The 15,677-nt window shown below is 34.0% G+C and overlaps 1 protein-coding gene across 3 annotated transcripts in view; it reads left to right on the top strand.

Moving 5' to 3' along the window:
• NCKAP1 (NCK associated protein 1) overlaps positions 1-15,677 on the top strand; it is a 61,931-nt gene that overhangs the window by 11,040 nt on the left and 35,214 nt on the right. The window contains exons 1-6 of one of the 3 annotated variants that reach the window (XM_062578767.1): positions 9,328-9,352; positions 11,126-11,212; positions 11,411-11,467; positions 12,321-12,463; positions 12,553-12,643; positions 15,342-15,479. In XM_062578767.1, coding sequence (XP_062434751.1) covers positions 11,201-11,212; positions 11,411-11,467; positions 12,321-12,463; positions 12,553-12,643; positions 15,342-15,479 — 441 coding nt within the window. In that variant the 5' untranslated portion in view covers positions 9,328-9,352; positions 11,126-11,200. Of the gene's footprint in view, positions 1-9,327; positions 9,353-11,119; positions 11,213-11,410; positions 11,468-12,320; positions 12,464-12,552; positions 12,644-15,341; positions 15,480-15,677 lie in introns of those variants that run through there. The other 2 variants (XM_062578766.1, XM_062578765.1) reach the window with 2 other exon arrangements.

Genomic DNA, 15,677 nt, shown 5'->3' with positions numbered 1-15,677 from the left:
TCTTTTTACCACTAAAGGCAGCCCTATGGGAATAAAGAATGCATTAGTATGTAGGAGAAACCTTGCAAAGTACGTAAATACGAATCCCAGGGAAATGTAATTGTTTCCCCTTCAGTCATAGTGAGGTCAGTTGCAGCAGAAAATTGTCCTTCACCCTTCTGACGGAGCCAGTATTGCTGAATGTGACTTCTTATTTGGAGATAAAGATTGCAGGTGGTGAGGGGTTTTGTTTGTTTGGGTTTTTTTGGAAGGTAATGCACACTAGTTTTTCACTTTCAAATCAAAAAGTAAAGAGAAAGATTTTTTTTTTTAAAGTGCTTATATTTCTTTGCAAAGGTGGAAAGTGGAGGTAGGTGATGGTATTTGAATGCTTCCTGCATGCAACTACTTGCATGTGTGCTTGAGAGGTTTAGGCTTGCTTTTAGCATTGTGGTTTCTGCATATTTTCATTTTAGCAGCATTAATAGTTTCTTCTACAATACTTTCCAGAGTTCCGATATGTAATCTTCCCCCCCAAAAAAACAACAAAAAATATTTTTCCATTATAAAGGAAAATATTTTAGTAACAATGTACTTTCTCATTTTAAAATTTGTTCATGTTCTGTGATATTTAATAATGCTTATTTTTGAATTTAGTTATGTTAGTAATAAATATGGTAAGGTCTTCATCAAATTTACATAAAAAGTAAATCCTTTTAACCATACTGCATAAAGACTTCTATTCTCAAAACTTCTGTAGTGGAGCTAGTATGAAAAATGTTATATGCAATGTCATTGAACAAGTTCTTGTGGTCAAAATATGCTCTAAGCATCTTCAGGTTGCTAACTGCAAATTAGGAGCTTTACTAATAATAGACATGTAAGAATTTGGTACTGTGAAGTTTATGGAAATTGATGAAAGCGAACCGAACTGTTTTGACAATCAGTGTTTCTTAAAATAGGAAACAATCATAAAGTTTCATCTTTGCCATGTGTTTGTTTGTACTATGAGCCAGCCAGACTTGTGCTTCTGAAGTTATCAAAAACTTACCCTCTATATCTATGGCTTAGTTTAGAATTTAGCATTCACAGTTCCAGAAATGGCTGGTTCTTTTTTCACCCCGTGGTCCCAGAGCAGCAGGCAATTTACTTGTCTACAGGAAGACATTTGCAAATAATTTCTGGGTGTGTTATATTGTATTTCCCAAAAGAAACTTTTAGTATAAGCAGATACCTAATGAGATAAAAGTGATACCAGGTTGCAGAGAAAGTTCTATTTTGATGCAAGATAAACACTTGTTTGTAAAGCTTAACTTCTAAAAAGCATAAGCATCTAGCTCAGGAACAGTCAGGAAGAGGCCCAGTTTCCCTCTTTGCTCTTCCTTTGTCTCCCTCCCAGTGCTTGTCAACAACTAGTTCTCCGTACAGTGGTAGGACATGGTGATAAGTTTCTTCAGCAGGAAAACAGATGGTCAGAGATTTAAATGGACAAAAAGTTTTTCTGGAACATGGAAACATCCATTACTAAAACATACTGAGCATTACTACGGAAGCAATAATGGAAAAATCATAACCTGTGCATCTTCCTCGTAGTGGCAATTCCAGGAGAGTCTTTCAAGGAGGCTTGTTTTGTACTTCTAAGTGCAGCAGATTACCATTGCTTGGCATCAGCATCCATATGTTTAGTAACAACTATTGCAATGTCAGTAGGTGATGTCACCGAACAAATAATTTTGCATTCAGTTAAAGAGTAACGCTTACTTTTGGATTTCACAGAATCACAGAATGGTTCAGCTTGGAAGGGACCTCTGGAAATCATCTAGTCCAACTCTGCTGCTCAAGCAGGGTCACCTAGAGCATGCAGGGTTGCATCCAGACAGCCTTTGAATGTCTCCAAAGAAGGAGGCTCCACAACCTCTCTGGGCAACATGTTCTGGTGCTCTGTCACTCTCACAGTAAAGAAGCTTTTCCTCATATTCAGGTGGAACTTTCTGTGTTTCAGTTTGTGCCTGTTGCCTCTTGTCCTGTCACTAGGTACCATCGAAAAGAGTTTGGCCCCATCCCGTTGACACGCACCCCTTAAGATATTTGTAGACATTAATAAGATCTCCCCTCAGTCTTCTCTTCTCCGGGCTAAACAGCCTTGCAGCCGTTCTGAGCTCTCGCAACTGTTTCTCATAGGGCAGATGCTTCAGTCCTCTGATCATCTTTGTAGCCCTATGCAGATTTTGTGATCTTTGTTGACCTACTTCTTTGTTTTGCTCTTGCACCATCATTTACAGTGTTCTCTGTATTAGAGATGAAGAGTAAGTTTAACTGGAGAGTATGAGCAGTCTCTCCTGTAATCAAATGGGTGCCTAATTTTGAAAAGTCTGTTTTTAATCTCTTTTGAAACAAGTGAATCTGCTGCATTTTGTTACTTTAATTTTTACATTTTTATTTTGAAAAAAATATGACTGCTGGGTTTGTTCCTTCTCCTATGTTTGGCATACTGAGTCAGACTACAAAGATGTCTGGCAGTTACTGATTTTAAATATTTAAGTGAAAGTTAGTGAGCAGTTCAAATGGAGAAGGAACACTGAATGAATCTTTGCTATCAAGGCTGAAAAATAAGATGGAGTTGTCAGTTTTCCAAAAGATTTAATTAAAAGTAATTCTGGACCTCATCAGTTCATAATTCCACTGTCTCCCTTTATCAGAGTGCAGTCCCTATGATCTTTTTCTTGCCATTTTTCCTCCAATCACCACTTTGAAAATGTGCAATTAGAAGACTGAGCTCTTTAATCAACTGTTAATGATATTGGCCAGCAACATACCTTAACTCTGACCTGTTTTCAGTTATCAATTCTAATGACTCTTTAGATTAACAATCATCTGATACTTGGAAGGAAATACTAGTCGTCACATAAGCCTTCATCAGAAGGATTGACAAAGCAAGAAACACACGTATTTCAGTCTTGTATTTGAGAAGGAAACTATATAACAGTGAAGCGTATCTATCTTGTGTGTTTGAGAAAGCCTGGTACTATTATTTATTTTAAAAGACTGTGTTTAAATTGAGAACTATGGAGTAGCAAGCAGTAAATAACATCAGTTACCAATATCAAAGCATTGAAAAGCTTTGTTTGAAAAAGCCTTCTAAATTGGAGAACCCTTACAGAAGCTTTAGAGTATGATCATTCTTGGTCAGAACAGTGATATGATTGTGTTAGACTTGACATAGGGTAAGAATTTATTTCTACTAAAATTCCTTGACTAGTTTCAGAGGAGATATTCCAAAGTAAGGGACACTTGAACAGACCAATTTGTATGTACTATTTTTAGAACTCATCCTGTTATAAGGGGTGCAGGCACCTTATCACTCTGGAGGAGTCAGAGAATATACTGAACTCCAGAAATGTAGTAGGACCTAGAAATAACTGTTTTCTTAGCAAACAATAACATCTAATGCTTTTGTAAAGCCAGAATCAAGTCCTTTATTATGGGGAACCGGAGATGCAGAGAGAAGCTGTAGATTTTCTGTAGATTGTAGGATATGAAAAATCTGCTGCTTTCACAGGTAATGCTCTATGTTTGTGTAACAGAACTAGTCTCCTTTTTGCTTTCCCAAACAGCACATATGGAAAGTAGTGAGAATTTTTGCATTCTTTCTTAAACGTGTTATTTTTTTACTTGGATTGCTCCTCAGAAATTTTTCTATAGAAAAATTTCCTTTATTTTGAAGTATCTTCTAGAGAAGTTGAGATTTAGTCGTTACTTAAGAGTAAGCAGACTAATGAAATGTTACTCAGAAGTTTATAGATGAATGGTTAATGAGAGAAATAGCCATGTTTTTCAGCTATTATCATAGAATCATATTATTAATCTTGATCTTTTAATAGTTACTTCTCAGTAGGATTCATATCTATTCCTTTGTGTTTTGATCTGGCTACACATCCAGGTTCTTTGGAGGCAGTATTTTAGGGGGTTGTTTTCCTGGTTAAACTGTAATCTTTGTCGGCTATATTGTGTCAGCAGGACTGGAAGTGAGACCAGCCAAGAATGGATTATAAGCAGTGAGAGCGTGTTCAGCGTGCATGGGTTAGTCTGTAGTGCTGAAGTATGGGATGGCATCACGGATATGTAGGGGACATATGGTGTAATACTAATACCTTACCTGTTTGAAACAGTAGCTGCTATGTGTTACCATTGATCTATCTCTATTTATTTATTTATGCATTACCACAGAAAATGTGATAATTCAACAGCAAAGATGTGCTGGTTTTCTACTAATGAATAAGTAATAGCTTAAATGCTTAGAAATATTGAATAAACAAGCAAATTGGAAACTACTAATGCAATATTCCATCCTTATTCTTGTAGTGTTGTTCTGCACCCTCGTAGTGGTTAATGATTTCCATTTTTAACAGATATGAATTGAATTTGCTTTAAATATATATATTCTTAACATTTTCTTCATCAGTTTTGATGTTTTGACATTTTCCTTTTAGATCTCAGTCTGTATTTGTGGGCAGCTTATTGCCTGCTTCACAGCTTCACTCCATGGTGACTTGGTTGCACAGCAAGTGAGCTGGGTGTGGGAGAGTTGTGGCCATAGAATGGCTGGATTTTCTTGACCAAAGCTTATCAGAAGAAATTAATGCGTGCATTTATTAAATGTTTTGCTGTGTGGTAGTATTGTTTAAATCTGTTCTTTATAACTGGTGCTGGTTTTATTTTTTGTAGCATTTATTATTTTTAAAAACATTTAACTAAATACAAATAATCTTTTTCTTTTCAAGTTACCTCTTTCAGGCCCTGAAAGGAGTACAGTGGGAAAATTGTTTGTTTGGTTGATGTTTTTAATGAGGCTTTCCAGTGTTGTGATTTGCACAGAGCTAGTGGAGATGATCTAGAAATGAATTTTGGGGAAAGAATAACTTCGGGGCCTTGCCTATGCTGCCTTTTGTATTAAGGGTGTTTTTAGTACTTCCTTGAAAATGAAGTCAGCTACTTTTGAGGCAACAGTATGGTAATTAACACCTATGACAGTGGGTTCTTAAGAGTAACTTAAATATAGTAACTTAAATCTTCCAAGTTGTTTAACTTATGATTATATTTTTTTCTGTGACTTTCTGGACTGCTATATCTTTGTCTTGGAGACTCACTTTTCAGAAACTTTATTGTTGTCTGAAGGGGTACTCCAAAAAACCCCCATGTCCTTACATTCTGTGACAAAACTAACTGGCTTCCTGGCCAGGAATGCACATAGACTAGCATCCTTTGATGTTCTGCTTGCCTTGCAAGGCTATGTTTAAATTCTGGTATTGCTTGAAGAACTTAAAGTGCTGAAGGGACCACAAATGAGGTTGGCTTTCCAAAGCTCACTGAGGCAATAATTTAGTTTGCCATGCAGCGTGCTAGAGCATGCTTTATTTTATGGTATTGCTACATGAGTAGAGCAACCTGACTAATAACCGGTCTGTATTCAGGTTTACACTAGCAATAACTAGTCTGTTGTATTTGAGAATAAGATGTACTGATGATAGTATATTTCAGAAGAAACTGCACTGTTTGCACAACAAATCGATATATAAATTTTATACTAAAAATCATTTAAAATTTGAATTGTCCAGCTAATATATTGCTCAGAAGTGGTACAACCATACAAAATGTTTTGATTTTTTTTTTATGTAGTGTGCTTAATGTCTTCAGTTATGTGTTACCAATGTAGGAGTGACTTTTCAGTTTGAGAAATGAGTTACTTTTTAATATAATTCAAGAATAGTAGGTAATATTTTTCAGACTAACAGTCCTTTTAAAATGAACATTCTTAATACTTTCAATATTTTTCAGTGATTCCAAAAGATAATACGAAATAGTAACATCTGTTTTAAAAGTTCCACCAAGCAGAATTGTCATAACTTGTGTTTTTTAAATTGTAAACATTATCAGTTTTTTAAATATCTATGTATTTTTTGAGGTCTGACCCATGTTTGTGCATGAATTTGGGATGGAGCAGTATCCAAATTTCATATGTTGTTATTATGTGCAATAAATCATTGTAGTGTATTGTTATAAGTCAAACTAGTCCTTATGGATGACTTGCAAAGGTAAACCAACCTAGCTCTGTATTATATAATATATGAAAAGCCTGCAAGGGAGTGAATCTGTGTAAAAATTAAACTAATTGTTACATCTACTTAAAAAAGAAATCCTCTCTTGATTTGATGGTTGACAACTGAAGAGTTTACCCATTTCAAAAGACGGAATTAAAAAAAACCCACCAAAACTCCCTTTGATACAAAAACAGTATTTTAGTTAAAAGGTTTTATTGAGATAGCATTTTAAAAATCAGTTTTCATGCATCTTAAGTGAATGATTTTCATAATTTCATGCCATAAACGTAATTGTACAAGCATCTAGAGATGTATGTCCAAAACATTTTTATTTGTAAAATGTCATAGCAGAGACTTTTATTCTGTAAACAGCTGTCACAATGTGGTCAAGACTTGTAACCAATGCTTGAATGCTACAGTAGTATGTAATGAAGTTAACTTAGGAATTTCTGAATGAATTTGTGTAAAAGAAACTAAGACAATGGAGAAAATGTTCCTTATGACTTAGTAGTAGATTGCTTTCTGAAGAGGAGTCTCGCTGCTCCAAAAGCAGATTGTCTGCCATTGTAATTACAGGCAGTCCTCCAGTCTGACTTTTTTTGAGGGTCATGGGGGCTTATTTCCATTTTAAATGAATTAATGTAGTACTAGAAATTTGAACAAAAACCGTCTTATAGAAGAAATGCACTAGGCAATAAACATGCTAAACATTCTCTTACACCTGCCACTTTACAGGCTGGTTTTAATTGGAAACAACCAAACCAAAGAATGATGGCATTCTGCAGTTCGTTTATAGAAAGCCTAAAATTCATGTTCTTCATTTGATTAGATTCTTCTCCTCTCTCCACCATTTTGCTAAATATCTTGTAGATGCAGAATTTTGTAACCTTCATTTTTGATTTTTTTTTTTCCTGATTCGTTTGTAAATCAAAATGAGAAAGCCAACTGAATCCCTTCCAGATGTGGTCAGCAGCAACTTACTGCATATGGTCTCAGTCCATGAATTCTTCGACCTTTTCAAAAGAGTTGAATTTTTAAAGTCTTTAAGAACTCTATGGGTGACAGGCATATTGAATATAAAAAGTGACAATAAGAATACATATTATTTCCCCCAATTCCCAGAATTTTAACAGTCAGATTTTGTAATACTGTTTTGGGGGTCATAGGTTTCAGATACTAAGAAGTTGATGATGTGTCCTCTGAGGACAATGTAACAAAACACATACAGTATTTAATGGTCAGACTTACAGAAAAATATTGCAGTGATGTAAGAATGAGAAAATTCTCCTACCTACCATCTAGTCTTAGATCATGAAATAAGGTATTTATATACTATTGCTGCCAATCAAATAAATGTGATAAAATAGTTACAGTATTACAGTTATCTTCTCTTTTCTAGTAGAAAACCCTCTGAACAAGCACTTCTAATTGTCTTGTATGGTCAGTTGTATAAGGATTCTTGTTTGTTTTAATATGAGAAGGAAAAACATAAGGCAAGTTGGTAGAGTTGAGTTCCTCCATTTGTAGATGGCAAACTTGACAAAATGTCACTTTCACACTCAGGTATTTAAAAACCTGATTCTTGAATAATATTCAAATGTCATTGGAGATATGGTTGATATTTTGGCTGACAAATGATTTCAGAATTTTCCTAATCATGAGACTTTTTAATGTTAAACTTTATATAAAGCACAGTATTTCATAAGCCAACCTTACCTTGTTCAACAAAAACGTTGTAGCCCTTGTAAGTAGAGTTTGTACTTGAAATACTTTAAGAATAAATAAAATGCTTTCACATTAAACTAATCAACAAGGCATGATTATCTATAGCTAAAGGAGTATTTTATTGATAGTAATGTTTTGAAAGTTCCTTATTTGTTCAACTTATCCTATTTGAAAACTGTTACTCAATACTGTGAGCAAAAATGTTTGCTGTTAAGTGAGCATTACAGGCTAAAGGGAAATCACGTCAAACCTAGTATAAAATGAGGTAGCACTAAATATTTCTGAACAGCTGTTATGAAATTAGTAATGGAAAGTTTTGTTGCAGTGGGTGTGGAAAGAGCTACACCCGCATTCCTGAGTATTAAAAATGCAAATAAATATCCAAGACTCTACATGCTGTAAACTGTACTTTTAAATATCACTTTTCAGTCGGTGTTTTTTGCATTAAACTATTAGCAGGATACTGATGTAGCAGTGATTTCAGTTGATACATTGTTTTACTTCAGTCTCAAAAATTTGGATAGAAATTTACCGATACCCTTGACCCTCAGAGTCCAAAGTATGATAATCTTAACCGTGTAAGGATGTTTTTAGCATCATTTCAGTATAAATATTTCTGGGAATATAGGCAACTAGTTGGCGGTACACAGCAGCTATTTGTTAATTCTTGGCTCAGTAATGAATATCTCCTTGTATTCTTTTATTAAATGTGCAGTTTCATGGCATTTCTGAAAATAAGTATTTCTTTTACAAGCATAGTTTCTAGCACCATCTCCTCTCTTGCTACATCTCTCTACTTTGTGTTATGTACTGTGGCCTTGGAATGGTCAAGTCTTCCAGAAGCAAAGACTTTTTTTTACCAATTGCTATTAATACCAAATATAGGTATTTAGATACAAAAACTAAAACCTTGATAATCTGCCTTAACCTTACATCTTGCTTAGCCTGAGTCAGGATTGCAGTAGGGAGAAAGTGTTTAAGCATAGATGTAGTTGTAACATCACTTGTTTTCATGTTCTCTCGGCACTAGAGTCAATTATGGTTTGAAGAGTTTAATTTTTACCATGTTATATCATGTACGAGTTTATCTGAAGAGATAGTTCCCCTCCCCACCAACTTTCATTATGTAAGGTTGCTTCTTTCTTATTTCTATCCTGTTTTCAAATCTGTATGACTTCTTTTCTGCTGCAGAAATGAAAATGCAACTAGGGGTTCAGTGTAGCATACAGTGACTTATTTCTGAACAATGAGTTCGTGACTGAAAATTCATGAAGTGACTCCTCAAATTCATCCTATTTACACTTGTGTTAGCTGTACAGAAATAAACCTTTTTTCTTTTTCTTTCTTTTTTTTTTTTTTTTTGCTTAAGTGTTTTTAAAAATGAATTGCATACAATACTCTAATGTATAGAGTCAGGATGAAGAATGAAAACAGCTGTGCTAGATGCTCAACTAGCATCTACAACTGTAACAACTGACTGAAGAAGCAGCCCTGAAAGCACGAAGAGCTCGCTCTTCTGGGGAAGTTCTCAGTGAAAACACAACTTCACTGTAAGATTGCTAGAACTACGTAGACCTGCATGAACTTTAGACACAGCATATAATGATTTTGGATGTTCTAGTCTCTGGACAGGTTTATGGTTCAAACTATACACTGGGAAACTTAGTATTAAATTCATACTGAGGATCAAAGTAGAATTCATCAGACCTCTATTTGAGAATTGATTTTGTACTGCATCAGTTTGTTAAATGGAGATATTCTATCTCCTAGTGCATGAGATTTTCAGAAGTTACAAAATGAATGCATTCACTTGCACTTCTTTTCCATCTAAAGTTTGAGTTGATGATTATGTGCAAGAAATCAAAATAACATGTAAGGCAAACATTCAGACCTTCAAGGTTAAATCCTTTGCAGTGACATTAGAGTAGATACAATTGTTTTATAATGTTATAGCATTTTATAATTTTATTGCCATTCAGATTGGCTCATAATTATGTGTGTGCTTGTCTGTCTTGGCTCTAATGGAAATCTTATGGCCAAAGACATCTAAAATCAGGATCACTTCTAAAAATTCAGGAAAAGGAGCAAAATACATCTGCAATATGTATGGCAATCAGTACCTCTTGAGTTGGTTGGTTTGTTTTGTGAGGTTTAGAGGAACTTTAGTGCTTTATGTAAAACTGAGAACACAGAGTACAACTTTAAAGAGAGGGAGACAAGATTACTCAGTTTTCACCTATGTGAAAATAAGCTAACCAATTTTGAAACTATTTAATCTTCTGTGTGTGTGTGTGTGTGTATATTTGCTTTTGCAGAGAACAAAAATCCTGTTTGACTAATCTTTAAATGAAAATCATAAAGATTTTTGGAGGGCAGTTTTTCATATTGAGTTATGACTACTTTAATCCTTTTCAATTCATTTATCAGCTATGCTAATTAGCAACTGGAAATTGCAAGTTAAATAATTAGATCCTTGTAAGACTGTAGTACATGGATAAATGTAGTGACTATTCATTACCTAACACTACTTTTCTTGTATTTTTAATTGTAATTGTTTAAATGAGCTGTTTGATTCTTCTAGAAAATTTTGAAAAATATATAAATTAAGAGATCTCAATGTCTGTTTAAAAAAACCACAATTTTATGCCTTTGTATTCACATTTGCCTCTTCCATATTATCCACCAGTGTCTAATGCTAGTGTTTTGCTTCTTTTTTGTTTCTTTGTTTATTTTGTTGCTTTTGTTTGAATGTATTATTGTGTTATATGGAACTGGTCAGAGAACCGTTACTGTATTTTATGTTTGTATCTACATTTTATTTTGCATGCTTAACGTGGCTTTGCCTGGATATTCTTTTTGGTAAGTTCAGAATTTAAAAGCACAGTGTTTTTCTGTAGTAAAATCTGTAACCTACCACCTTCTTTTCTCCCACCACAAGTAATGTCATTATTTTTTTGTCATACTGATTTGTGCTCATGTACTGTTCTGCTTTTGCTAATTATACATATGATAACCATGTTTTTCTAACTTCCCATTTTTGTCTCTAGCTGAGCTAAACAATATGACTTTGGTACTAATGTGTACTAATTTGACTTTTATCTTCAAAATATAATTAGCAGCTATTAAAATGATCTATTTTGAGGACTTTGTTTGTGTTTGAGACACACAGAACCTCAGTCTTAAAAAGCCATGTTAAGAATTCTTTGTATAGCAAACCTGGTGATTAATCTGCACATCATTGGTATTTCATTGGTGTATTTTTCAGCTGTTTTCTCAAGATCTTTTAAGAACAGTGTGTGTTTTTATTTCTCTTTTAGCAACAGCTTGCTCAGCTGCAGAAAGAAAAATCAGAGATTCTGAAGAACCTGGCATTATACTACTTCACATTTGTTGATGTTATGGAATTCAAGGTGAGATGCAGCAAATATTTCCGTGTAGTTCTGTTACATCCTCTTTCTGTCTTTTTATTTATAAAATAGTACCTCATAATGAAATAGCTGAAATTGCAGCTCCATTTAAAGCAAAAACAATCTCCATCACTAAATATAATAACCTGACATACTTAGATCTTTTTAAACAAAAATTGTTCCTTTTTTTTTTTTTTTAAGGACCATGTTTGTGAGCTGCTGAACACTATTGATGCTTGCCAAGTCTTCTTTGATATTGTAAGTTTCTGGTTTAAAAAGTGAAGCTTCCAAAATTAATTTAAAAATATTGATAATCACAGTTCTGATAGAGAATTAGAAATACCTGATTATATTGCTCAGTAAACATGATATCTTTAGTTATAAATGCATGGTTTGAAGAAGATAGGACATTTTAAGCAGATTATGTATGGACAGTAAGAACAGTATAGTCACATGTGCTATGGTTATATATACTATACATGGCTATATACTATAGTTATAGTGTATATATATAATATCTGTGTACTACTACAAAATATGTAGATACTATGTGTGTGGTACTGTTTGTCTTTTGGTTTATTACATTTGCAAGTTTACTCTCTCCTGTTGAAGTGAGTACTAAGAAGTTTGTTGTCATCTGTATGCTTAAGCCACCTGAGGCTCACAAAATAGAAATATCACAGGTATATCACCTGAGAGGTATGTGAGGACATCACTTTTCTGCTGTGGGCTAAAGCAGTACAAAAGCAGCTGAGAGAGTTAAGATAAAAACAAAACAAAAAAAAAAAAAATCCCCAAATACATTTTTGTTCACAGTTCATAGGCAGTTGTTGACTGCTTGGAAATGTCCAAGAAAAGCTTTTCTATCAGTCAGCTAATCAGTGGTGCTTGATCTTGAAAAGACTTACTCACACGCTCGCTTTCAAGAATACAAATAGTTCTGGGCATTTGGGTGAAAAGGACTATACAAAGTCTTAACTATAATGAAAACTATGATGAAGACAGTCCCTTGTGTTTTTTAAAATGTTGAGAATTGGTGGAGAGAATAAAAGAAGTTGTATGTTCTATTTTCAGAGTTTTACAATGAAAAGTAATTGTTTCTTATCTCTAGACTGTAAACTTCGATTTAACAAAGAACTACCTAGATTTGATTATAACCTACACAACCCTAATGATATTGCTATCTCGAATTGAAGAAAGGAAAGCCATCATTGGATTGTATAATTATGCTCATGAAATGACACATGGAGCAAGGTAAAAAAATTTACTGCATTGGAAGTTTTTTGTTTCTTTGTCTTTAAAGAATAACTACATCTGATTTAATTATTTCTTGTTGCTTTTAGTGACAGAGAATATCCACGACTTGGTCAGATGATTGTGGATTATGAAAATCCTTTAAAGAAAATGATGGAGGAATTTGTACCTCACAGTAAAGTATGTAACTTCTTTTCACTGGAACACAGTAACCTTAACAGAAAGAAGCAGAAATCAAACAGTAAATATACAAGGGTTTGTTTTGTCAAAGAGCATTAGGTGTAAATTTTACAGGGAATGTGAATTTTATTTATAATGGATTGTTGGGGGTTGATCTTTTCTTAAACAACAGAAACCATAGAAATACAGGAGTGCTGGCACCCATCGGTTAGGATCCGTGTTACTCACTAAGGGTTAAAAATAGGTTGTGGATCATCTAGTTTGGATTTGTAGCTTGAAATGAAGGTGATTCCTAATGTTTCTAGGAAACCAGTTTTTGTGGTTTTAACATTTTAGTTGAATGTGGGGGGTTGTGTGTGTTTGTTTGTTTTTCTGTTCCTAACTATAGGGTTTTGTGCTTTGAATAGTCCATAAACTGATGGTCTTGGAGAACAGTTGGTCACTGCTGCCCTTCTAATATTTTATATACTCAAAGGCCGATATAATGCACCTTGCTTAGTTGACTTACCTAGGTTAAGTGAACCCACTTCCTTTAGCTTTTTTGCACAAATCTTACAAGTCTTTTAAATCTTGTGTTCTTACAAAACTTCGAATCCTCTCCAGTTTGTCTACCTTCTTCTTAAAATGTAGGGCAAAAGCTATATTGCAATGTAACATGATCCTGCCAGCACCTAATACAATGAAATAGATAGGATTTTTTGTGTGGCTTTCTTAAAGAAAATTTCATAATGAAAGATGCCCTTAGATCAGTATTGTTCTGTTAATGTCAGTTTATAATCCACTGTTATATCATAAATTTATTTTTCTCTGTATGAAAATTAATTATATATTCCATATTTTCTGTGTATAATTTTGGGAAGTTTAGACAGAACTATACTTATTCTTACTGAGTTTAATCTCTGATTTTTGAACCTCTCTATGTTTTCAGGTTCATTGTAAGTTCTGAACTTTTAGGCTCCTACAGGTTTATCATTCCCAATTTCTGTGAACATTATCTGTAATCTTCCTGTTGTTCATATCTTGAAATAGTGTTGACCTGGACCATGTGCACTACAAAGCTGTGCAGAAGCTCATTTTTTAAAATGATTTTCTAGACTGACAGTTGTTGACCATTTCTGCGGTGATTTATTTAGGCTGTATTTCCATATAAGAATATTTTGAAAAAGTGTCAGTAGCCTCGCCAAAATCAATGTATATCCTGTTACTTCCCAGTTGTCCACTAGGCTTGCTACCCTAGCAAAGGAAACTAGATTTGTTAGAGATGATCTGTTCTGACATAACCATAATGACTATCTCTTATAAAGGTATTACTTGCTAGGTAGCTGTAAATTTTTGGCAGGAATTCAAGTTAAATACTAAGTTCTTTCTTTTAAAAAAAAAAAAGTTTTGAAGTCTAGGTTCTTACTGTGTTTTCCTTCTCTAGTGCTTGTGAGACTTTTCCTTAATTTCCATAAATTCCTGAAGATAGTAACTAGAAATTCAGAGTTTTTCAGCTACTGTTTCTAAATGTCAAATCAGATTGTTTTGAGTATTTGTCGTTTGTCTAAATCTTTTTTTACTATACTTTCCTCTACACAATTTCATATATTTATGTGTGTATATTTATGTGTGTATATATATATATAACATCTGTATTTTTAGATATGTTGATAAAACCATTTTCAGAGGGTTTTTTTTTTCTTCTGCTGATTCTGTGCTGGAGTTGTAAATAGAGGTGAGGAATCCCTCAGGTAACATGCTGTAGAAATAGATACTTAAGTTAAACTGTCAGATAACCGCACAGTTAAGTTATCCTTCTGTCATCTCATTACTTTACAGTAACATGACAGTTCTGTAGCACCTTAACTTCAGCAGAAAGCCCTATAGAAAAGCTTTGACATAAAAATATTTTTCCTGGGTTGACTCTTCTGCTAGATTAGTGTTTACTGAGCTGCCTCCCTGAGGAGTCATGCAAGCACCAGTACTGATGCAGAAGACAGGGAGAAGGTGTAGGACCATGCTTGCTTGAATAAGCTTAAACTGTTATGAAGGTGCTTCCATAGACAGTTTCTACTCTAAATATAATTTGGTAGCAAAGGCAGAAGGACATACTAAACTAAGTGGTAGAGGAGAAAAAGCAGAATAATGTGAATGCTTTAATGAACAGCTTTGTTATATGTGAATAGATTTGTTGTTCACTACTCATTTTTTTTTGTATTCTAATTCTGAACTCAGAATTTTATAATTCCCTGACTTAAAAAAAAAAAAAAAAAAAAAATCAAAACCAACCTCCCTCTCCCTTTCATACTTCTCTGATCCTGTGATAGTTTTCTGTATGAGAAAGAAACTAGATGCTGTGGTTTCTAACGTCATATTTAACTTCAGAACTATTTCAGTAAAACATTTTAGTTATTGTTACAACAACTAGCAAATAGCTAACAAAATAGCATTGCTAATAAAACAGGATTTAGCTTCTCTTATGCTTGGAGTATAGTGTTTGAATTCAGTACTAGTATGTAGCTATCAAATTAAATATATGATCATATTGGCAATTGTTAAAACTCTTTTGCTAATAAATTACAGTAGCTTCTAACCAGTTGTCTCTGTATGTTTGCTGCCTGGTCAGTATGCAGTTCACAAGATGAAGTAAAGATCTTTGATGTTTATCAAAGGGTGAGCCTTGAGGATATGTCAAACTAATCATTGTTCTTCTCTCTAGTCCCTTTCAGATGCTCTGATTTCACTCCAGATGGTCTATCCTCGAAGAAATCTCTCGGCTGACCAGTGGAGAAATGCACAACTGCTGAGCCTCATCAGTGCGCCTAGTACAATGCTTAATCCTGCACAGTCTGACACAGTATGACAACCTTTTAATTTGGCTTATGCAATAAAAAGAAGCAAGTTTTTTTGTAAAACAATATAGAAAACAAAATTTTGTTTTCTGTTTAATTACCTTTACCTGGCTTTTATTCAGAGAAAAAAATAGCTTAGTTGGGAGAGCTGGGGACATTTTTGTAGGGGAGAAGCTTCCATTGCATTAAGTCATGACATCATT

The sequence above is a fragment of the Rhea pennata genome, chromosome 6, assembly GCF_028389875.1.
Source record: "Rhea pennata isolate bPtePen1 chromosome 6, bPtePen1.pri, whole genome shotgun sequence".
Classification (NCBI taxonomy): Eukaryota; Metazoa; Chordata; class Aves; order Rheiformes; family Rheidae; genus Rhea; species Rhea pennata.
Note: the sequence above shows the minus strand (reverse complement) of the source record. Positions and strands in the feature narration are given on the sequence as shown.